This window comes from Pongo abelii, chromosome 9 (genome assembly GCF_028885655.2).
Source record: "Pongo abelii isolate AG06213 chromosome 9, NHGRI_mPonAbe1-v2.0_pri, whole genome shotgun sequence".
Classification (NCBI taxonomy): domain Eukaryota; kingdom Metazoa; phylum Chordata; class Mammalia; order Primates; family Hominidae; genus Pongo; species Pongo abelii.
The window spans coordinates 115349933-115373281 of NC_071994.2; the positions used below are offsets into that span (position 1 = coordinate 115349933).

The 23349-nt window shown below is 39.5% G+C and overlaps 1 protein-coding gene and 2 pseudogenes across 1 annotated transcript in view; all 3 read left to right on the forward strand.

Moving 5' to 3' along the window:
* BCO2 (beta-carotene oxygenase 2) overlaps positions 1-21182 on the forward strand; it is a 42897-nt gene extending 21715 nt beyond the window's left edge. Inside the window, exons 6-12 of the mRNA XM_054525076.2 lie at positions 2711-2839; positions 3625-3785; positions 5033-5200; positions 16755-16892; positions 17793-17975; positions 19259-19369; positions 20798-21182. Of these exons, the coding sequence (XP_054381051.1) occupies positions 2711-2839; positions 3625-3785; positions 5033-5200; positions 16755-16892; positions 17793-17975; positions 19259-19369; positions 20798-20911 (1004 nt within the window). The 3' untranslated portion in view covers positions 20912-21182. The remainder of the gene's footprint in view (positions 1-2710; positions 2840-3624; positions 3786-5032; positions 5201-16754; positions 16893-17792; positions 17976-19258; positions 19370-20797) is intronic.
* On the forward strand, positions 9155-12033 carry LOC112135532 (alpha-ketoglutarate dehydrogenase component 4-like; annotated as a pseudogene).
* A 101-nt stretch (positions 21183-21283) lies between the features above and the next one.
* On the forward strand, positions 21284-21757 carry LOC112135467 (small ribosomal subunit protein eS12-like; annotated as a pseudogene).
* Positions 21758-23349: the final 1592 nt, after the last annotated feature.

Here is a 23349-nt window from a genome sequence, read left to right on the forward strand (position 1 = left end):
TCTTCTTCCTTCTTCTTCTTTTTCTTTCTTCGATTAGAGATGGGGTCTTGCTATGTCGCTTAGGCTGGACTTGAACTCCTGGGCTCAAGACATCCTCCCAAGCAGCTGGACTATAGGCATGCACCATTGTGCCTGGCTTATTTCTTTCTCTCCTTAAGATGAGTCTTCCCCGTCTCAGGAGATACTAACTCCATCTTTCCAGTTGCTAAGGACAATAACTGTGGAATCATCCTTTACATTTACCTCTTACATCAGTTGATAAAAAAGTAATTTCAGGGTCAGGTGCAGTGGCTTATGCCTATAATTCCAGCACTTTGGGAGGCTGAGGCAGGTGTATTGCTTGAGCTCAGGAGTTGAGACCATCCTGGACAATATAGCAAGACCTCATCTCTACAAAAAATACAAACATTAGCTGGACATAGTGGCATTTGCCTTTGGTCCCAGCTACTTGGGAGGCTGAGGTGGGAGGATCACTTGAGACCAGAAGGTTGAGGCTGCAGTGAGTCGTGATTGCACCACTGCACTCCAGCCTGAGTGACAGAGTAAGACCCTGTCTCAAAAAAAAAAAAAAAAGTAATTTCAGCAATGCCTTCAAAATATATAAAAAATCCAACCACTTCACACCACCTCCATGGCCACCACTCTACTTTGAGTCACTATCCCTTCTTACTTGAATGACTGCAATAGCCCCTCAACTAGTTGCCCTGATTCTGCCCTTGCCCCACTTCAGTTTCTTTTCAGTGCTGTAACACCAGAGTTACCAGAGTTATCCTTTTAACCCACACCCACTTCTCTGAGCTTACCTCCTAGACTCTCCTTCTTGATTATCACGATAGGGCCACACTGGCCTCCTAGCTGATACTTAAACACTCCAATCATGCTCCTGGCTGAGAACTTTTGCATTTGCTCTTCTCTCCACCTGGAATGCATTTCTCCCAGATATCCTCAAGGCTTTCTTCCTCACCTCCTTTAGGTGTTTACTCAGACATGACCCACTTAGTGAAGCTTTTCCAGACCAGCATATTTAAAGTTGCAAACAGTAGCCCTTACTCCTCATATGATCACTCCTGATCCTTATTCCTTGGCTTATTTTCCATTATAGTTCTCATTGTCATCAGATGCATTGTATTTTTACTTATTATATGATTTAAAAGAAAAACAATAAGACAAAATAAGAGATTTTGTCTGAGCACAGTGGCTCACACCTGTAATCGAAGCACTTTGGGAAGATGAGGTGGGAGGATTGCTTGAGACCAGGAGGTCGAGGCTGCAATGAGCTATGATCACACCACTGTACTCCAGCCTGGGTGATAGTGCAAGGCCCTGTCTCTAAAAAAAATGAAGAAGAAGAAGGCGGAGGAAGGAGGGGGGGGATTTTTGTCTATTTTGCATATTTCTATATACAAGTGCCTAGAATATAGTACTAAGAACACTCAGAATGGTGTCTGGAATATAATAGGTGCTCAAAAAGTAGTAGTTGCAGAATAAATAAATAAAGAACTGTACTGGAAAGCAGATAAACAAGCAGAAAATTGTATACAATGAGATACGTGCTATGACTATGAGGATGCAATGAGGACATACAATAGGGGCACCAAGTGCCTTTGGGGTGGGGAAGAGTCAGGGAAGACTACTTGAGGAGTGGATATCTGAGTTGATTCTTGAAGAGCCAGTAAGCAATCGCCAGATGAATGATTGCATGAAAGAATGTTGATGAGAAAGGATGGGATGGAAACCAGAGTGACCCTAGGGGTCCAGAGGGTTGGAGGGAAGGAGTTGGACATGAGTGCAAATGGAGACTGTAGTTGTTGGAACAGGGGAGGGGAGGGAAGGAACACAGTTTGAGGATATTCCTGGCTGCTATCTTTTTTTTTTTTTTGAGTTTAAGAACTCAAAAGAGTTGAGTTTAAGAACTTCAACTCTATGACCTGTTTATTCACCATACATATGAGACAGGTCCATTATAATCCTTACCTCATTATATAATAACTATTTTTTATTATTATACTTTAAGTTCTGGGGTACATGTGCAGAACGTGTAGGTTTGTTACATAGGTATACACATGCCATGGTGGTTTGCTGCACCCATCAACCCGTCATTTACATTAGGTATTTCTCTTAATGCTATCCCTCCCCTAGCTCCCCACCCCCTGAAAGGCCCTGGTGTGTGATGTTCTCTTCCCAGTGTCCATGTGTGTTATGAGTGAGAACATGCGGTGTTTCGTTTTCTGTCCTGGTGTTAGTTTTCTGAGAATGATGGTTTCCAGCGTCATCCATGTCGCTGCAAAGGACATGAACTCATCCTTTTTTATGGCTGCATAGTATTACACAGTGTATATGTGGCAGATTTTCTTTGTCCAGTCTATCATTGGGGGGCATTTGGGTTGGTTGCAAGTCTTTGCTATTGTGAACAGTGCCTGGCTGCTATCTTAATGTTTCCTATGATTTAGAGATGAAGTTAGCATTATAGTACAATGAATCATTGGTTGATCACTTTGGATGTGCTGTTTCAAAACCTTAGCTAATTATTTTCATAGAGGTAACATTTTTAAGATCCAAATCTTTGTTTGAAATAACCCTTCAGGAAATAAGAGTGTCACGCATATTGCATAAATCTCTTAATTGCTTTTGGCAAGTCCACAAGTGCAAGGGTAGTCTTTTAATCTAGAATATATGTAAAACAGGTAAGACAGGACTTTTCATTTTTCAGGTTTCTCCTATAAGGTTATTCGGGTTCCTCCAGAGAAGGTGGACCTTGGGGAGACAATCCATGGAGCCCAGGTGATATGTTCTATTGCCTCTACAGAGAAGGGGAAACCTTCTTACTACCATAGCTTTGGTGAGTCCAGAGATAAGGCAAATTTCACTGGGCCCTGCCTTGATGTTGCTGTAGCAGAAGGACTAGTTTGGCAAATGTTATGTTAATAGTTTATCACGCTATGGTGATAATGAGACCAAGGTTGCATTTTGATGCCAGGTAAGGTTATTCTGTTTAGTCACATACTCCTGACCCTAGCCAGCTGACTGCTTGAAAAGATATACTGTAGTTGCTTTAGTATAAGCAATTACTAAAAAATTAATTGATATAATTTAAAATTTTAGGCAATCTTAAAGCCCACAAATAGTAATCATACATGAAATGGTTGTCTTGACTATATTTTTTGGGGAAATTCATATTCTATATAGATTGATTCAGCTTTTACTCAGAATATTTATTTTCTGTATTTTAAATCATTATAGCCAAACTGCTTCTAGATTCTTACCCCCAGTATAAGCAGGAAAAGGATTAAGGGATACATGTAAAGATCATAAAGGACACTTTAATACTATACTTTTTAACTTTGTTCCTAAACCAAATAATTTAAAAAGAAAAGAAAAGGAAAAAAAGATAAAAAGCAAGCTGAGAACATGCAACCCAAGCTATTCTAAGCAGTTCCCTTTTTTATAAAGGAACAGGAAATATGTATAGTAAAGCTGGGAGACAGTAAACATGTATTTCTGGCTGGCATTTGTTTAGGGCATCAGTAACATGTCCAGGCATTCAGACAAGTCCCCATAACTGGCACATTTCAGACAACTCTAGTTTGCCAAATAACATTTTTATTGTTTGCTGGAACCTTTTAGGAATGACAAGGAACTACATAATTTTCATTGAACAACCTCTAAAGATGAACCTGTGGAAAATTGCCACTTCTAAAATTCGGGGAAAGGCCTTTTCAGATGGGATAAGCTGGGAACCCCAGTGTAATACATGGTTTCATGTGGTGGATAAACGCACTGGACAGGTGGAGTATTATGAGTATATTTATCATGAAAATTGTTGGAAACAAAGGCAAATTTCCATATAGTTGATTTTTTTTAACCTTCCCTGGGCATTATTTGCATGAGACACTTTTAATCAAGGATATTACCTTCTTCTATAGGTTGAGCTAGCTACTTATTAATTAGTACAATGCATTTTGCATATTAGAGAATTATAGGAAATGATTTTATCTTTTTTAATGATCTGATTCAATTAAAATGGCGTCCAGGAAACTCTCTTAGCGTAGATTTTTTCCATATCATAATAGTTGCTACAGAGGGTGTTGTTTGTGCAGAAATCGTCTGTAATTTTTGCAGTAATACTTTAATTAGTTGATTCTCTGGTTTCTTTTTTCTTTTTTTTTTGAGATTTTTTTTTAGATGGAATCTTGCTCTATCATTAGGCTGGAGTGCAGTGGTAAGATCTCAGCTCACTGCAACCTCCACCTCCCGGGTTCAAGCGAGTCTCCTGCCTCAGCCTCCCGAGTAGCTGGGACTACAGGTGTGTGCCACCACACCCAACTAATTTTTTTGTATTTTTAGTAGAGACAGGGTTTCACCATGTTGGCCAGAATGGTCTTGATCTCTTGACCTCAAGATCCACCCGCCTCAGCCTCCCAAAGTGCTGGGATTACAGGCATGAGCCACCGCGCCGGGCCCAATTCTTTGGCTTCTTAATATGTGAATATGACAATCCTACTAAAGTCCAAGCATGTTGGTTGAATATCTTTTTATACTCCTGATTCATAACGCTATTATATTTGCCTACTTTTTACCTCTCTAAAGAGATAGTATCTTAAATTTACTCTATCTGGATCTCATTAGAAAAAAAATTTAATAATGACTGCACCTTAAAAAAATTAGTCTCTGAATTTATCATCAGTATACTGAGTAGCAATATTTTCTATTTAACCATGCAGTTAGAGTCCAAGATTTACATATCACTCAAAACATTGGGCTATATTTCATGAGGGATTTTAAGTTCGTTGTAACAATTGATTGGTCTATATCAAATAGCCCCAGTTCATTGCTTAAGCAAGCAATGTTTAAATCAAAGCATATTTGCTTCTACATTCTGTATTCTACTTTTATATATACTGCACCTGCATCTTCAGAGGGGAAAATCCTCCTAATCTTCTTATTTTGAACTTTTTGGACCTGTTTCCTAAAGGAAAGGGAAAAAGAAGAAAACTAAAAAAATTTTTTTTCATTGTTTGTGTTTTCCCTGCAGCTCCTTCCAGGGAGATACTACAGCAAACCTTTTGTTACATTTCATCAAATCAATGCCTTTGAGGACCAGGGCTGTGTTATAATTGATTTGTGCTGTCAAGATAATGGAAGAACCCTAGAAGTTTACCAGTTACAGAATCTCAGGAAGGCTGGGGAAGGGCTTGATCAGGTAAACATTAGAATTTGTCAAGAGTCATCAAAATAATTTTGAACTCCAAGATCTGGCTTTGGCTTTGGAATTACATGTTTTTCTCTCTCTCTCTCTTTTTTTTCTTTTGAGACCGAGTCTCACTGTGTCACCCAGGCTGGAGTGCAATGGTGCGATCTCAGCTCACTGCAACCTCTACCTCCCAGGTTCAAGAGATTCTTGTGCCTCAGCCTCCCGGGTAGCTGGGATTATAGGCACACACCACCATGCCCTGCTAATTTTTAATTTTTTTGTAGAGATGGGTTTCACCATGTTGGCCAGACTTGTCTCGAACTCCTGACCTCAAGTGATCTGCCTGCTTCAGCCTCCCAAAGTCTTGGGATTACAGGCATGAGCCACCATGCCTGACCTAGGAATTACATGTTTCTCTTGTCTCCTTGTGGCAAATAATGAGAGAGAGTAGTTTTAAAGCATTGAAGACATAGCTTCATCATTTATTTAATATTAAAAATAATTTGCAGTAGCTTATTTAATACCTAATAAGTAAGAAACATGGCAAAGAGAGCCAAGATATGTGTTTAAAAGCATATGTGGCTGGGCATGGTGGCTCATGCCTGTAATCCCAGCAGTTTGGGAGGCTGAGGCAGGCAGATCACTTGAGCTCAGGAGTTTGAGACCAGCCTGGACTGCCAAAATGGTGAAACCTCGTCTCTACTAAAAATGCAAAAATTAGCCAGATGTGGTGGTGGGTGCCTGTAATCCCAGCTACTTGGGAGCCTCAGGCAGAAGTATCACTTGAACGCAGGAGGTGGAGGTTGCAGTGAGCCAAGATCTCACCACTGCACCCTAGCCTGTGCAACACAGTAAGACTCCATCTCCAAGAAAAAAAAAAAAAAAGCATATGTGATAGTTCCTTATTTCCTTATTACACGTAAGCACCAAAGTTTGCTAGAAGGGATAGCAAAGTAGACTGTCAATCAGTCCACCTAGTTGAAGGGATTCACTTTTTCCTGATGCTGAATCCAATGTAAAGTTTTTCCTTGAATTATGTAATATACATTGTTTCTAGCTGTAGCTTTATTTTTTAGCTATAGTTTTCTTTTTAAATGTTTGTAAAATGGTACTTATTAAGTTTACTTATGCCTTACTAAGCTTACTTATAGCTTTATGGTAGATCTTGACATCTGTGGTTGTTTATCTCTTTTCTGTTTTAAGATTGCCTGGGTTTTTCATGGCCTTTTGCATGTCTATAAATTTTAGAATCCATTTATCCGGTTTTGTTTTTGTTCTTGTTTTAAAAATAAAACTCATTGTATATATCTGAAGTTTACAACATGATATTATGGGATACATGTAAATATTAAAATGGTTAGTATACTGAGGCAGATTAACATATCTATCATCTCACATAGTCACTTTTTTGTGTGACAAGAGCAGTTAAAATCTACTTGTTTAACAAAAATCTCTGATAGAATACAATCTTATTAACTTTATTTCTTACGTTTGTACGTTAGACCTCTAGACTTGTTCATACTACATATCTACTGTTTGGTATCCTTTGAGCTACATCTTGTCTTTGCCTTCCCCTCCCCCCTGGTGGTAACCACTGTTTCATTGTCTTTGTGTATTTGAGATTTTCTTTAAAAAATTCCACATAAAAATGAGATCATGCAATTTTTTTTCTTTTCTTTTTTTTTGAGACAGAGTCTCACTCTGTCACTCATGCTGGGGTGCAGTGGTGCGATCTCGGCTCACTGCAACCTCTGCTCCCGGGTTCAAGTGATTCTCCTACCTCAGCCTCCTGAGTAGCTGGGACTACAGGCACGCACCAACACGTCTGGCTAATTTTTGTATTTTTAGTAGAGACCAGGTTTCACCATGTTGGCCAGGCTGGTCTCTAACTCTTGACTTCAGGTGATCTGCCTGCGTTGGCCTCCCAAAGTGCTGGGATTACAGGCGTGAGCCACAGCGCCCTGCCTCATAGAATATTTTTCTTTCTGTGTCTGGCTGTTTCACTTAGCATAATGTCTTCCAGGTCCATCCATGTTGTGGCAGACGTCAGGATCTCCTTTTCTAAGATTGAATAATACTCCATTGTGTGTATATATCACATTTTCTTTATCCGTTCATCTGTCAATGGGTATTTACATTGTTTCTGTTTCTTCACTACTATGAATAATGCTGCAATGAACGTAAGAATGCAGCTATTTTCATGAGATGGTGATTTCATCTCATTTGAGTATACACCCAGGAGAGGGACTGCTGGGTCATATGTTGTACAGTTGACCCTGAACAACATGGATTCGAACTGTATGGGTCCTTATATGCAAATTTTCTTCTACCTCTCCACCCCTGAGATAGCAAGACCAACCCCTCTTCTTTCTCCCCCTCAGACTACTCAATGTGAAGACGAGAATGAAGAACTTTATGATGATCTGCTACCACTTAATGAATAGTAAATATATTTGCTCTTCCTTATGACTTTTAATAGCATTTTATTTTATTTTTTTTGAGACAGAGTTTTGCTCTTGTTGCCCAGACTGGGGTGCAACGGCGTGATCTCGTCTCACTGCAACCTCTGCCTCCTGGGTTCAAGCAATTCTCCAGCCTCAGCCTCCTGAGTAGCTGGGATTACAGGCATCTGCCATCATGCCCGTTGTATTTTTAGTAGAGATGGGTTTTTGTCATATTGGCCAGGCTGGTCTCGAACTCCTGACCTCAGGTGATCTGCCCACCTTGGCCTCCCAAAGTGCTTGGATTACAGGCTTGAACCACCACACCTGGCCTTTAATAACATTTTCTTATTTTCTTTTTTCTAGTTTGCTTTATTGTAAGAATACAGTATATAATACATATGAGATACAAAATATGTGTTAATTAACTGTATGTTATTGGTAAGGCTTCCAGTCAACAATAGGTTATTAGTAGTTAAATTTTTGAGTAGTCAAAAGTTATGTGTGGATTTTCGACTATGTAGGGGGTTGGCACCTCTACCCCGCTCCGTGTTGTTCAAGGGTCATCTGTATTTTTTATTTCTTTAGGAACTCCTATACTGTTTTTCATAATGGCTGTACCAATTTACATTCCCACCAACAATGTACTAGAGTTCCCTTTCTTCTACACCCTTGCCAACATTTGTTATCTCTTGTCTTTTTGATAATAGCCATCCTTATGAGTGTGAGGTTTTATATAGTGGTTTTAATTTGTATTTCCCTTATGGTTAGTGATGTTGAGCACCTTTTTATATGCCTATTGGACTTTAAAATTTTATTTTATTTTTTATTTTATTCTTTTAGGGACAGGATCTCACTCTGTTGCCCAGGCTGGGTGCAGTGGCATGATCATAGCTCACTGAAGCCTCAAACTCCTGGGAACACGTGATCCTCCTGCCTCAGCCTCCCAAGTAGCTGGGACTACAGGTGCGTGGCACCACACTCAGCTAATATTTTAAAAACTTTTTTTGTAGAGACAGGGTCTTATTATGTTGCCAAGGCTGCCGTCAAACTGCTGGGCATGCATGATCCTCCTGCCTCAGCCTCCCAAGTAGCTGGGATTACAGGTGCATGGCACCACATTCAGCTAATATTTTTAAAACTTTTTTGTAGAGACAGGGGCCTTGTTATGTTGCCAAGGCTTTTCTTAAACTTCTGGGCTCACGTGATCCTCCTGCCTCAGCCTCCCAATGTGCTGGGATTACAAGTGTGAGCCACTACACCTGGCCTCTATTTTTGGAGAAATGACTGTTCAGGTCCCTTGCCCATTTTTTATTTTTTATTTTTTATTAATTAATTTATTTTTAACTTTTAATTAAAAAGTAAACTTTAATGTTGAAAATGCAAACTTGGGGAAGACAGAAAAGATCACACACAAGGCTGTCACTTCACACTTGGAAGGTTGCACAGCGGCCAGGCAGAGGCGCTCCTCACATCCCAGAGGGGTGGTAGCTGGGCAGAGGCGCTCCTCACATCCCAGACAATGCGGGGGCCAGGCAGAGGAGGTCCTCACTTCCCAGAATGGGCGGCAGCTGCGCAGAGGCGCTCCTCACTTGCCAGATGGTGGACGGCTGGGCAGAGGCGCTCCTGGGGCGGCAGGGGCGGCAGCTGGGCAGAGGCGCTCAGTTCCCAGACTGTGGGCGGCCGGGCAGAGGCGCTCCTCACTTCCCAGATGGGTGGGCGGCCGGGCAGAGGCGCTCCTCACTTCCCAGATGGGGCCGCGGCCGGCTTTTCGCATTTTTTAATTGGGTTATTTGTTTTTCTGCTATTGAGTTGTAAGAGTTCTTTATAAATTTTGAGGCCAGGTGTGGTGGCTCACGCCTGTAATCCCAGCACTTTGGGAGGCCGAGGTGGGAGGATTGCTCGAGCCCAGGAGTTCAAGATCAGCCTGGGCAAGATGGCAAGAACTCGTCTCTACAAAAAAATTTAAAAATATACAAATTTTGAGTATTAATTCCTTATTAGATATGTGGTTGCAATTTTTTCCCCCAGCCCATAGGTCGCCTTTTCGTTTTGTTGATTGTTTCCTTTGCTGTGCAGAAGCTTTTAAATTTGATGTCAACTTGTCAGTTTTTGCAAGGAAAACACCTGATACAATATTGCAACTATAGATCAATTTGGAGATAACTGACATCTTTACAATACTGAGTCTTCCAATCCATGAACATGGAATATCCCTCCATTTATTTGGGTCTTTTAAAATTTCTCTCAGTAAAGTTATAGTTTTCAGTATAAAGATATTACATTTCTTTTTGTGTGTTTTGAAATTATTGTAAATGTTATCTTTTAAGCTTTCATTTTCTGTTTGTTGCTCTTTATATAAATGCAATTGATTTTGTATATTATCTTCATTTCCAGAGATCTTGCTAAATTCACTTATTAGTTCAAATAGTTGATCCACAGATTATTTTGGATTTTCTATGTGCACAGTCATGTTACCTGAAAATAATGACATCTTTCTTTCTAATACTTAGGGCTTTATTTCTTTTTCTCGCCTTAGTGTAACAGCTAGGGCTTCGAGTTGAATAGAAGTGCAAGATAGTGAATAGAAGTTGAATAGGTAGTGTTGAAAAATTCATTATTAAATGTAAAATTGCTATAGGTATTTTTCTAGCTATCTTTATCAGATTATCTTAATAGTGCCTTTTAATGAATAAACATTCTTAACTTAATATGGCCCAGTATACAGTCTTTTCCTTTATGACTTATACATTGTACATCTTGTTTTAGACATCTTCTCATGGCAAGGTAATGAAAATATTATCCTATGTTATCTTCTAGAGAAGTCAAGTATCTGTATATGCATTATTCTGTTTCTGGACTCTGTATTCTGTTCCATTGTTTCTACTTATGGTTATTTGTGCACTGCATTAAAAAAGTCTTAAGGTTTAGTATCAAGTTATCCTAATATTTTTCTTTTGAAGAGAGTGTCATGGCCATCCCTGGCCCTTCACGTTTTTGTATAAATTTTAGAATCAGCTGTCAGTTCCCCACACAAAAATATGGTCACATTTTAATTGTATTTGCACTGAACCAATATATCAATTTGAGAGAGGACTAACCTCTTTACACAATGTTGAGTCTTCCATATGTGAACACAATATATCTTTCCATTTATTTGAGACTTCCTTAATTTCTTTCAATGTTTATAGTTTTCTGGTTACAGGTTTTCTGCATATTTTGTTAGATTTATTCCTAGGGTTTTTTTTACATTATTTTAAATGTTGTTTATTTTTTGCTTTCATTTTATGTTAGTGTTGCTACATAGCAATTTTTTTTTTTGAGACAGGGTGATGGTCTCACTCTGTCACCAAGGCTGGAGTGCAGTGGTGTGATCTCAGCTCACTGCAACCTCTGCCTCCTGGGTTCAAACAATCCTCCCACCTCAGCTTCCTGAGTAGCTGGGACTACAGGCACGTGCCACCATTCCTGGCTAATTTTCATATTTTTTTGGTAGAGATGGGGTTTCACCATGTTGGCCAGGCTGGTCTTGAACTCCTGACCTCAAGTGATCCACCCACCTTGGCTTCCCAAAGTGCTGGGATTACAGGAATGAGTCACCGCACCTGGCCGGCAATTGATTTTTGTTTGTTGATTTTATATTCACTAATATAGTAATTACACCTACAAATTCTAATAATTATAGATTCTTTTAGATTTTTTACATCTATAATATCATATGCAAGTAATGACAGTTCCTTTTCTAACTCTACATGTAAGCTCTTTATTGGCTTTCTTTTTTTTTTTTTTTTTGTCTTATTTCACTGAATCTTCAGTACAATGTATATAAGTGATGATAATGGCATCCTTAACTTGTTCCCAATCTGAGAGGCAAAGCTTGCAGCATTTTACTGTTAAGCACGCTGTGTGCTGTAGATTAAAAAAACATAATAGAAACTGTCCCTTCTCGGGGGTCGTGATGAGCAGCAAGATGCGTCTGCTAGCAGGGTCATTCAGGTAGTCAAGCCACATGCTCCATTAATAAGCTTCCCTGCTAGAAGAGACAATCCTAAACCCAATGTACCAGAAGCTTTGAGATCTGCAGGGTAACCATCTCACGATTCTGCAATTTCCCAGCATTCTAAGGGAAGTAAATTACTGGATTTGCGGATGTACCAGACACTGCAGAAGTAATGAAAACATTACCTCAGCGATATAGAAGTAAACTTGTGTCTCAAGAAGAAATTGAATTTGTCCATTGTGGAGATCCAGAATAATCACTGTGGCTGCTGTTTGTCATCAGACAAAAGAATTACCTTTACAGTAAAGGACTTCCAAAAAAAAAAAAATAGACTGTTTTTTAGAGCAATTTTAGTTTTAAAGAAAAATCAAGCAGAAAGTATGGAGAGTTTCCATATTTCCCTCTCCAGGTAATGGTACATTTGTTACAACTGATGAATCAGTGTAGGAGTGTTACATTATTACTAACTAAAGTCCATACTTTACATGATGGTTAGATCTGTGTTGTACAGTTCTACGGGTTTTGAAAAATGCATAATGTCATGTATCTACCAATATCATATAGAATAGTTCACTGCCCTGAAAATCTCCCTGTGCTCCACCTGTTCTTCCCTTCCCCTTTCCTCCTCTCAGCCCCTGGCAACCACTGATCTTTTCACATTTCTGTAGTTTTGACTTTTCCAGAATGTCACATAGTTGGAATCATACAGTATGTAGACTTTTCAGACTGACTTTTTTCACTTAGCAATGTGCATTTAAGGTTCCTCTGTGTCTTTTGTGGCTTGAGAACTCATTTCTTTTTATCGCTGAAATATGTACCACAGTACCACAGTTGTGTATTCATTCATTTATTGAAGGACATATTGGTTGGTTCCAATTCTTGGCAATTATGAATAAAGCTGTTATAAATATTTGTTAGCAAGTTTTGTGTGGACATCTTTTTAAAAAGATACATTTTATTAGATTAGGAGAGTTCCCTTTTACTCCTAGTTTACTGAGATTTTTTGTCATGAATGGATGTTGGACTTTATCAACTGTTTTTTTTTCCGCACTATTGAGATAATCATATAACGTTTATCCTTTATTCTGCGAACGTGGTGAAGTACATTGACTGATTCTTTAAAAAATGTTCATAACAGCCATTGATTGATTTTTGAATGTTAAGCTACCCTTCCATTCCTGAAGTAAATCCCAATTGGTCGCATTGTATTTGCTTTTAAATATATTGCAGGATTTGCTATGTTACTATTTTGTTTAGAATTCTTTGTATCTATGTTCATGAATAAAATTGCCCTTTAATTTTTTTCTTTTCTATAATGTTCTTACTAGGTTTTGGTTTTGTGGTTTTTCTAGTCTCATACAACGAATTGGGAATTGTTCTCTTGTTTTCCTTCTCTCTGGATGATATTGTATAGGATTGACATTATTTCTTAAATTTTTGGAATAATTCAACAGTAAAGCCTTCTAGACTTGAAAATTTCCTTATAGGCAGACCTACAGTTCTAGAATATTGATTTGGTTCTCTTTTCCAATTTATAGTTCTCTACCACAATTCTCAGTTTAAAATAATTTCCTTAAACATATTTAGAATAGTTAAAGTCTGATAACTATTATCTGGGTCTTCTATGATTCTGTTTCTGTTATCTGTTGTTTATTTTGGTTTTTAATCATGTTGCCTTGTCTTTTCATGTGCTGGTTATTTTCTTTCATTTGCAGAATATTGTGTTTTAAAAATTGTGGAAATATTTTGAGACACAGGATGATGTTATTTTCCTCTAGAGAAGAATTTCACTTGCTTATATAATTTGAAGCAGGATTCAGTCCATGCAAGAGCTGGACTATTTCTTGTTTATTCTTATTCATAGGGTACAGACCTATGAGGTCCCAACCCAAAGGACTAGAGGTTTACTAGGCCTTCCTCTTCTTGGAAAATCATAAATTCAAACTTTTGTCACTCTAGCCCTCAAAACTATTGAAAAGCCCTTCTCTTTAAGGTTAAGGGACAAGCGAGTTGCTATGGCTATACCCTTATCAAAAAGTAGCGTGAAGGATCCTTGTGGTGATGAATCTGTTCTGTATCTTGAGTAGGGTGGTGGGTACATGAATTTACACATGATAAAATAGCATAGAACTAAATACACGCGCGCGCACACACACACACACAAATGAATGCATGTTAAACTAGAATAAGGTTGGTGGATTGTACCAATGTAAATTTCCCAGTTGTGATATTGCATTATAATTATGCAAGACATTCCCACTGGCAAAAGAGGATGACGAATATATGGGAAATCTCTGTATTATTTCTTTTTTTATGGTGTAAAAAGTATATATATATATAACATTAAATTTACCATTTTAACCATTTTAGGTGTGCAATTCAGTGGCATTAAGTAAATTCACAATGCTGTGCAACATCACCACTATCCATTTCCAGAACATTTTCATCATCTCAAACAGAAACTCTGTACCCATTAAACAATAATTCCCTGTTCCCCCCACCTCCAGTCCCTGGTAACCTCTATTCTACTTTCTGTTTCTATGAATTTGCCTATTTTAGGTACTTCATATAAGTGGGATCATACAATACTTGTCCTTTTGTGTCTGGCTTATTTCACTTAGCATAATGTTTTCAAAGTTCATCTATGTTGTAGCATGTATCAGAATTGCATTCCCTTTTAAGGTTAAATAATATTCGATTGTATACACACACACACACACAAACACACACACACACACAATATTTGTTTATTCATCTGTTGATGGATACTTGGGTTGTTTCCATCTTTGGAGTATTATGAATAATGCTGCTATGAACATTGGCATACAAATATCCAAGTTCCTTTTTTTAGTTCTTTTAGGTATATATCTAGAAGTGGAATTGCTAGATCATGTAATTCTGTGTTTAACTTTTTGAGGAACCGACAAACTGTTTTTCTACAGTGGCCACCGCATTTTTCATTACCATCGGCAATGCACAAGAGTTCCAGTTCTTCACGTTTTTACCAACATTTTTTATTTTCTGGGTTTTAAAAAAATAATAACCATCCTAATGGGTGTGAAGTGATATCTCATTGTGGTTTTGATTTGCATTTTCCTAATGACTAATGATGTTGAGCATATGTTTAAGTAGTTAGGGGAAAACTTGCCCCAGTATCCAGTTGGTTTCTGTGGGTTTCCTTTTCATCCCAAACCTGGCCCCTCTGTTCTTCACTGTCTTTTTAGCTCACCAATGCCTTCAGGCAGCTGTTTTAAACATTTTGTCCATAATTTCTAGTTGTTTTCAATGGGGTAGTTGATCCATATGATGTAATCTACCATTATTTGAAGTGTCTTTTGGTTTAGCTATGGTTTTGCAAGAGAAAACAATTGTAAATATAATTAAAAGTCATTTTTAAAAAGCTAGTAACTTCTGAAGCCATGGTGACCTTTTAGAAAAAGAAAAGCTAATAACTATGAATCTTAAGAATAGCACTAAATATTTACTCACTAAAAATATTTTTGCATGCTACGGAGATCATATAGACTAGGTAGATGGGAGGAAATGGTGCAGTTTGTTCTCCATCCTACAGTATTTCAGGAGAGGAAAATGGGCTTAAAGCACTTACTGTCAGGAAAAACACACTTACTTTATTTGGATCTCCTGCTTAAACATCATCTCTATGGAGAAGCTGTGTTGGGAGTTCCCAGGATCACCCCTAGGTTTGATAATTCATTAGGAGGATTCATAAGACTCAATATAGGTCAGGTGAGGTAGCTCACACCTGTAATTCCAGCACTTTGGGAGCCCAAGGCAGGAGGACTGCTTGAGCCTAGGAGTTCGAGACAAGCCTGGGCAACATAGTGAGATCCCATCTTTATTAAAAATTTTTAAAAAGACTGTATATAGTCATACTCATGATTCATGATTACAGTAAAAGGATACAAAGCAAAATAAGCAAAAGGAAAAGGCGCATGAGATGAAATCTAGAGGAAACCAGGTACATGCTTCCAAGAGTCCTTTCCCAGTAGAGTCACAATGGACACGCTTAATTCCTCCAGGAACTAGTGACAACATGTGTAAAATGTTGTCTGCCAAAGAAACCCACCCAAGCCTGCTTGTCCAGGGTTTTTATTGGGGATGAATCACATAAGCATAAAACCCCTACATAATGACCCTCAGTTACTGATGTTCCAGATCCTCAAGGGAATGGAGGTGTTCATTATAAAGCATATTGTTAGCATAAACTATCTGGACAAACTACTGCAGAGTCACTTAAGGAATGGCACATGCAAGAACACTCTTATCAGACAGAACATCCCAAGAGCTCAGTTCCCAGTAACCAGCCCAAGGTCAGTCATGAAAACAAGTCTTTCTTGAAATAGTGCAGGGTTTGAGCAACCCAGGCCTGCTAAGTTGATCCTTTTCCACACAGAGGTCTACCTGATCAAATCTAAAGAAGGAAAGCACCCCTTGTTACTCTCTAGTTTCTTACTCTTTGTTATATAATCATTTGTTAATTTGATGCTAATTAATAACACTTTTTTTTTTTTTTTTTTTTTTTTTTTTTTTTTTTTTTTGAGATGGAGTTTCACTCTTGTTGCCCAGGCTGGAGTGCAATGGCATGATCTCGGCTCACCACAACCTCCACCTTCCAGGTTCAAGCGATTCTCCTGCCCCAGCCTCCCGAGTAGCTGGGATTAGAGGCATGCACCATCATGCCCAGCTAATTTTGTATTTTTAGTAGAGACAGGGTTTCTCCATGTTGGTCAGGCTGGTCTTGAACCCCAGACCTCAGGTGATCTGCCTGCCTCGGCCTCCCAAAGTGCTGGGATTACAGGAATGAGCCACCGCACCTGGCCACAAATATTTTCTAATTTTAAAATTCCTTTATTATCATTCCTCCACTAGAATATAAATTATATGAGGCCAAAGACTTTGCTTTATTCATGACTGTATCTCCAGTGTCTAAAACTGCTTGGGCTATAGTAGGTACTCAACAAATATTAAGTAGATGAATGAATGGAAATTATCATTTATTTAAATATTTAGGAATGCCAATGATGTTGACTGGATCTAAATTATTGGGACATACTGTTACCATATGAATGACAATTTTCATCTCTTTCTTCTTCCCAAACAGGTCTATAATTCAGCAGCCAAATCTTTCCCTCGAAGGTTTGTTTTGCCTTTAAATGTCAGTTTGAATGCCCCTGAGGGAGACAACCTGAGTCCATTGTCCTATACTTCAGCCAGTGCTGTGAAACAGGCTGATGGAACGGTATGCTATGAACAGACATTAGACTAAGACTTTGGACTTTAGTGATGTTACTTTATTTTTTAGCTGTTTTCCAAAATGTTTGGTACCCAATAACTTTTATAACATTCATCCGAGCAGGGTAAGGTCATGTAACATTGCTTGCACAAGAATTGCAGAAACAGTGGGAATGAACACAGTGTTTATCTATCCTTCCTGTGCTTTGAAACAGAGATATGGAACTGTCTAATGGTTGTGGAATGTCTATTCATTTGAGCTTGGCATTAGCAATCCTCACCTTTTATTTTTTATTTATTTTTATTTTTTGAGATGGAGTCTCGCTCTGGCGCCCAGACTGGAGTGCAGTGGTGCTGTCTCGGCTCACTGCAGCCTCTGCCTCCTGGGTTCAAGCAATTCTCCTGCCTCAGCCTCTCGAGTAGCTGGGATTACAGGCACCTGTCACCACACCCGGCTAATGTATTTGTATTTTTAGTTGAGATGGGGTTTTGCCGTGTTGGCCAGGCTGGTCTCGAACTCCTGACCTCAGGTAATCCGCCCGCCTCAGCCTCCCAAAGTGCTGGGATTACAGGCTTGAGCCACCGCGTCCAGCTGCAATCCCCACCTTTTAGATAATATGTGCTTAGCACAGGCCTATCATTGTGTAGCTGTCAATGCCTTAGCTTTAGAAGAATAAAAAGCATATGTCCACCTCCTATATCATTTGACAGCTTATTAATAAAACTTGATAATCATTACGCATCCACACATATGATGGAAAGAGGAACAATATTAAAAAATGACATAGAACCTCAGTTCCCAAGCCCTGTCACAAACCTTTATAGGGTATGAGGCTCCTCACTGACCTACATAAGAGGAAAATAAGAATTAAGCAACCACTACAAATCCTTTCGAAATCTCTTTTAGATCTGGTGCTCTCATGAAAATCTACATCAGGAGGACCTAGAAAAGGAAGGAGGCATTGAATTTCCTCAGATCTACTATGATCAATTCAGTGGCAAAAAGTATCATTTCTTTTACGGCTGTGGCTTTCGGCATTTGGTGGGGGATTCTCTGATCAAGGTTGATGTGGTGAATAAGACACTGAAGGTGATGAAAAACTCTTTCCTTTTTGAACTTTTCAGAGACCTGTTCTTCCCTTTGAATTAGTTTGTTTTATTTAAAGTAGCTCTTAAGATTCTTCAGTATTTAAGCAGCTCAGCCATTTTCTTTTATTTGAGAACTATGAAATCATCTAAGTTAGGGGTATGTTCCTTCTAGGGAATCCAAATTGACCCCAGGCCCAGCAAAATAATTCTATGTTTGATCTTGATGTTATTTTGGGAGCAACTGTGGGGTTAGGGTTGTTGGGACACCTATATTTAAAGTTGATGGCAAATTATAGTTACACAAATTGTGTTTGATGGTGATGGAATCTGGGACTGCAAAGACTCCCTCTCTTTCTCCCATATTCAACTCAGTAAGCCTGATTCTTTTACTTTTGGAATATTCTATTGACAGCCTGTGTTAGTCTGTTCTGTGTTGTTATAAAGAAATCCCCGATGCTGGATAATTTATAAAGAAAAGTGGTTTAGGCCGGGTGTGGTGGCTCACACCTGTCATCTCTGCACTTTGGGAGGCCAAGGGGGATGGATCACAAGGTCAGGAGATCAACTCCTGGCCAACATGGTGAAACACTGTCTCTACTAAAAATACAAAAATTAGCTGGGTGTGGTGGCACATGCCTGTAATCCCAGCTAATCAGGAGGCTGAGCCAGGAGAATCATTTGAACCCAGGAGGTAGAGGTTGCAGTGAGCTGAAATTGCGCCACTGCACTCTAGCCTGGCGACAGTGTGAGACTCCGTCTCAAAAAAACAAAACAAAACAAAACAAAACAAAAACAAAAACAAAAACAAAAACAAAAAAAAAAAGAAAAAGAAAAGAGGCTTATTTGGCTCATAGTTCTGTGGGATGTACCAGCATGGTACCAGCATCTGCTCAGCTTCTGATGAGGCCTCAGAAAGCTTACAATCATGGCAGAAGGCAAAGAGGGAGCCTCATATCACATGGTGAGAGAGTAGGAGCAAGACAGAGAGGAGGAGGTGCCAGGCTCCTTTAAAACAACTACCTCTCAGACGAACTAATAGAGTGAGAGCTCACTTATCACCAAGGGGATGGTGCTAAGCTATTCATGAGGGACTAGCCCCCATCACCCAGCACTTCCCACTAGGCCCCACCTTCAGCACTGGGATCAGCACTTCAGCATGAGCTTTGGAGGGGACACACATCCAAACTATATCACAGCCAAATTCATGCTTGGAGTGACAAAAGCCATAGAAAGCTCCCTACTTACTACTTGCCTTTTATCGAATGCTTTTTTTGGGACTTGCAGGTTTGGAGAGAAGATGGCTTTTATCCCTCAGAACCTGTTTTTGTTCCAGCACCAGGAACCAATGAAGAAGATGGTGGGGTTATTCTTTCTGTGGTGATCACTCCCAACCAGGTAAATATATTTCCCTACCACCAGTCAGAAAGAAAAGTAGCACTGAGTCATCTGATAAATCAAGGATGCACACTCATCTTTCGATAGTTTACTTTGATTCCTTTTCCCTTCTCTTCCCCTCCTTACTATTTACATACCCTTTTATCTCAATCCATATTTTATTGTTTTAAAGTTCTGTTTGGCAGACCATAATAACAATTTGTATTTGCACAGGAATTTGTTATTTACGAACTACTTACACATATTTAGTTATCAAAACAACTTTGTGGGATACAATTTTATACATGTGGAATTTGTAAAGTAAAGAAGTTGAAGTAGACTTGCATCAGATCTCATAGTGGTAAAACCAGTATTTAAATCCAAGTCTTTTGACTTCCAGTCTAATGTTTATACCATCATGTGTGCTGCCAATTTCAATGAACTGATCTCCAAGTCCAATGTCATCAGTCCTGGTCCAGTGTCCTAATAACACTATGCACTATCTGACTTCTTGTCTAGGGCAATCTTATGGCAAATAGGTTCACTTTGAGTATCAACTTTGATTAATTATTAGTGGCTGCCTGGGGTGCAGGGCTCTGAGGCCTTTTAAGGGTTCAGTAAGAAAGGCTGTGATCAATTAGCGATATCTGTCATGGGCTTTAGGAGGACTTTGTCCTCATGCCATGCACTTGCCATTCCTGGAATTAGATTTGGCAGATCTCAATCTGCCTTGCAATGCTGCCCTTTGAACAGCTCCAAAGTAACACAAAATGGAAGCATTTCTAACTTGGAAGAAAGAGTTTCTGTCTTTTAGAAGATTGGAAAGGCGCAAGCAAAAATATTAAACTCAAAGAAATTCTGTGAAGGTGATTGATAGAAACAACTTAATTTCTTTGCTGTAGGTATGAACTTCTTTAGCCATGATATCCTTTCCAGTCCAGTTCAGCAACTGAGGAAACAATATGTGAGTGTATAGGTGAGGTACTGTGCTAGGTTCTGGAGAGAGAGATGAAGATGTGTAAGACATGGTCTTGCTCTTTCTTTCTCTCTCTCTCTCTTTTTTTTTTTAAAGACAGGGTCTCGCTCCGTCACCCAGGTTGGAGTGCAGAGGCACAATCTCAGCCCACTGCAACCTCTGCCTCCTAGGCTCAAGCGATCCTCCTGCCTCAGCCTCTGAGTAGCTGGGACTACAGGTGTGCACCACCATACCTGGCTAATTTTTGTATTTTTTATAGAGATGGGGTTTTGCCATGTTACTGAGGCTGGTCTTCAACCATGATCTCAAGCAATCCACCCACCTTGGCCTCCCAAAGTGCTGGTATTACAGGTGTGAGCCACTGTGCCCGACCAATATGGTCTCTCCATGAGGAATTTTACAGCTTAGTGGAGGAGACAGGCACATTTTTGAAGAAAAAAAGATAATTTTCAATATTGTCTTTTCTTTTCTAGAATGAAAGCAATTTTCTCCTAGTTTTGGATGCCAAGAACTTTGAAGAGCTGGGCCGAGCAGAGGTACCTGTGCAGATGCCTTATGGGTTCCATGGTACCTTCATACCCATCTGATGGGACAACCACAAGGTCTGGAAACTAGGTTTAAAATAAGTGTGCACTTGGACATAAAGACTGGAGAAATAAACACTGAGGACTCCAAAAGGGGGGCAAGGAGGAAGACGGGCAGGGGTTAAAAAGCTACCTATTGTATACTATGTTCTCTATTTGGGTGATGGGTTCGCTAGAAGCCCAAACCTCAGCATCACACAATATACTCATGTAACAAGCCTGCACATGTACCCCAGAATCTAAAATAAAAATAAAAAGAAAAACAAAGAATGTACTCTATACAAAAGACAGAGCATAAAGGGCACCATACCTCCCAAACCAATGTCCCAAATAGACATTAAGTTTAAAAAATTCTGTTAAAAACAGAATTCACTATTTCCTTGCCACTGCCAAGTCACGCCATGGCAGTGGCTCAAGTGCATACGAGCTTCGGTTTTACCCTTAATACGCCATCATGGCCAATGGAGGCATTGCTGCTGGAGGTGTCATGGCCATTAACACTACTTTATAAGAGGTGCGGAAGACTGCCCTCACTCATGATGGCCTAGCATGTGCAATCTGTGAAGCTGCCAAAGCCTTAGACAAGCACCAAGCCCACCTTTGTCTGCCTGCACCCAACTGCAATGAGCCTACATATGTCAAGTTGGTGGAGGCCCATGGTGCTGAACACCAATTCACCCTAATTAAGGTTGATGACAACAAGAAACCAGGGGAATAGGTAGGCCTCTGTAAAACTGAGAGGGAAACCCCCGAAAAGTGGTTGGCTGCAGTTGTGCAGTAGTTAAGGACTAGGTCAAAGAATCTTAAGTCAAGGATGTCATTGAAGAGTATTTCAAATGTAATAAATGAACAAATAAAACTTTGGCACTCATGTTTCTTAAGAAAAAACACCACAAAGCAGAATTCATAATATAACTATGGTTATATGTATATATATTTTAGGGCTCTTCCTTGAAATAATTAAGAAAGTATTGATACAACCTTTTGAAGAGAGTTTTAAATTTCATTTATTGGATATATCTTCCTCTAGGTAATAATAAGAATACATGAAAGAAAAATTCATGTATTTTGGTCATTACTGCAAGAATTAAAGAGAGGAAAGAAACATGAAAGGTGGCTTGCCAGTTAAGACAAGTTTATTTTAGAAAAAACAAACCCGAGAGAGCCTTTTGGCTGTTAGGTTAGAGGCACACTGTTTTACAGACTAAGAGTTTTTAAGGATTCAGGGTGGGAGAGTTTATTAGAGGCTTGGACTGCTTCTGTGTTTCTTTGTTGTGTTTATTTGGGAGGGAGAGTTGTGTGTTTGTTCCCATACATATTTTTTTGCAGCTGCAGGCATACCCCCCAAAGTCTGCTTTTAGCTTCCCTATCTTAGTGCACCTGAAGGGAGAGGAATGTCCTTATTAAGGCTCACTGTTTCACTGGGGCGCATTATATGAAGGTGAAATTTGGCAGTTACCCAAGAGACTTTCCCCCTACTTCCCTCTGTGCCCATGCTGTTTTATTTGTATTTTACTGTCTGCTTTTTCTGTTTGCTTGTAGTTAGAAGAGAAGTGATTTCCTTGAAATGCATGAGGCTAGAAAGGGAGCTGGAAGTTAAAGTGGCGGTTTGTCCAAAATAAAGATGCTCCTGCTGTCAATTACCATCATCGGATAGGTGGATGACAGAGGTCCTAGGAGAAGAAACACAAATGATCATAGACAGTAGACTTTGAATATAAATCTGAAAAGCACCTTGTTCTTTCCATCACAGTCTGCCTGTTACCATTGGTCCTAAGGTACTCAGAAGACAGGAAGCTGGCTATATCCTGCATGGAGGCTTCTTCTAAACTGTTTTTTTCTCTGCTGTCCACAGCAGATGCTACTGCAATTGCACAACCCTCCTATGGACCACCCACTACCCCCACCCCGCCCTCAGCTCGGCTTTGGGAGCTTATTTTGAGGAACATCACTAAAATCAGGCATTTATTCTAATCTCTAGGGGTATAGTTCTCAGGGATGGATGACAAGCCAGTAGTGCTTCATTCAATTGGACAGCAGGTGGCACTATAGACCATATAATCTCCACATTTCTAAACCCTGCCTGTTCTTACCAACAGCCGTAGGCAGGCAAGGTCTGTCACTTAAATGACACTCTTGCCAACACCCCCAAAATCCCTTGTTCCCTTTTCCTTCAGTTACACTCCCTTCCCTCCGCTGAACTCCATTCCAGGACCAGTTAAACTGTTTATGCTCCTTCTGCATGGTGAATGCTCTGGAGAAGACCCCCAGACATACAATGTGGGGCACCTGTGAACTCATGGTTAGGCTCTCTGCACAGTCCTGGACTAACATAGTTTCCTGTCTAATTTTCCTTAAGAGTCACTTCAAACTTCACAGACCCTATCTTCTTTATTAATATGTTCCATACATGCAAATGCCACGCGTGGAGCTTTGCACTG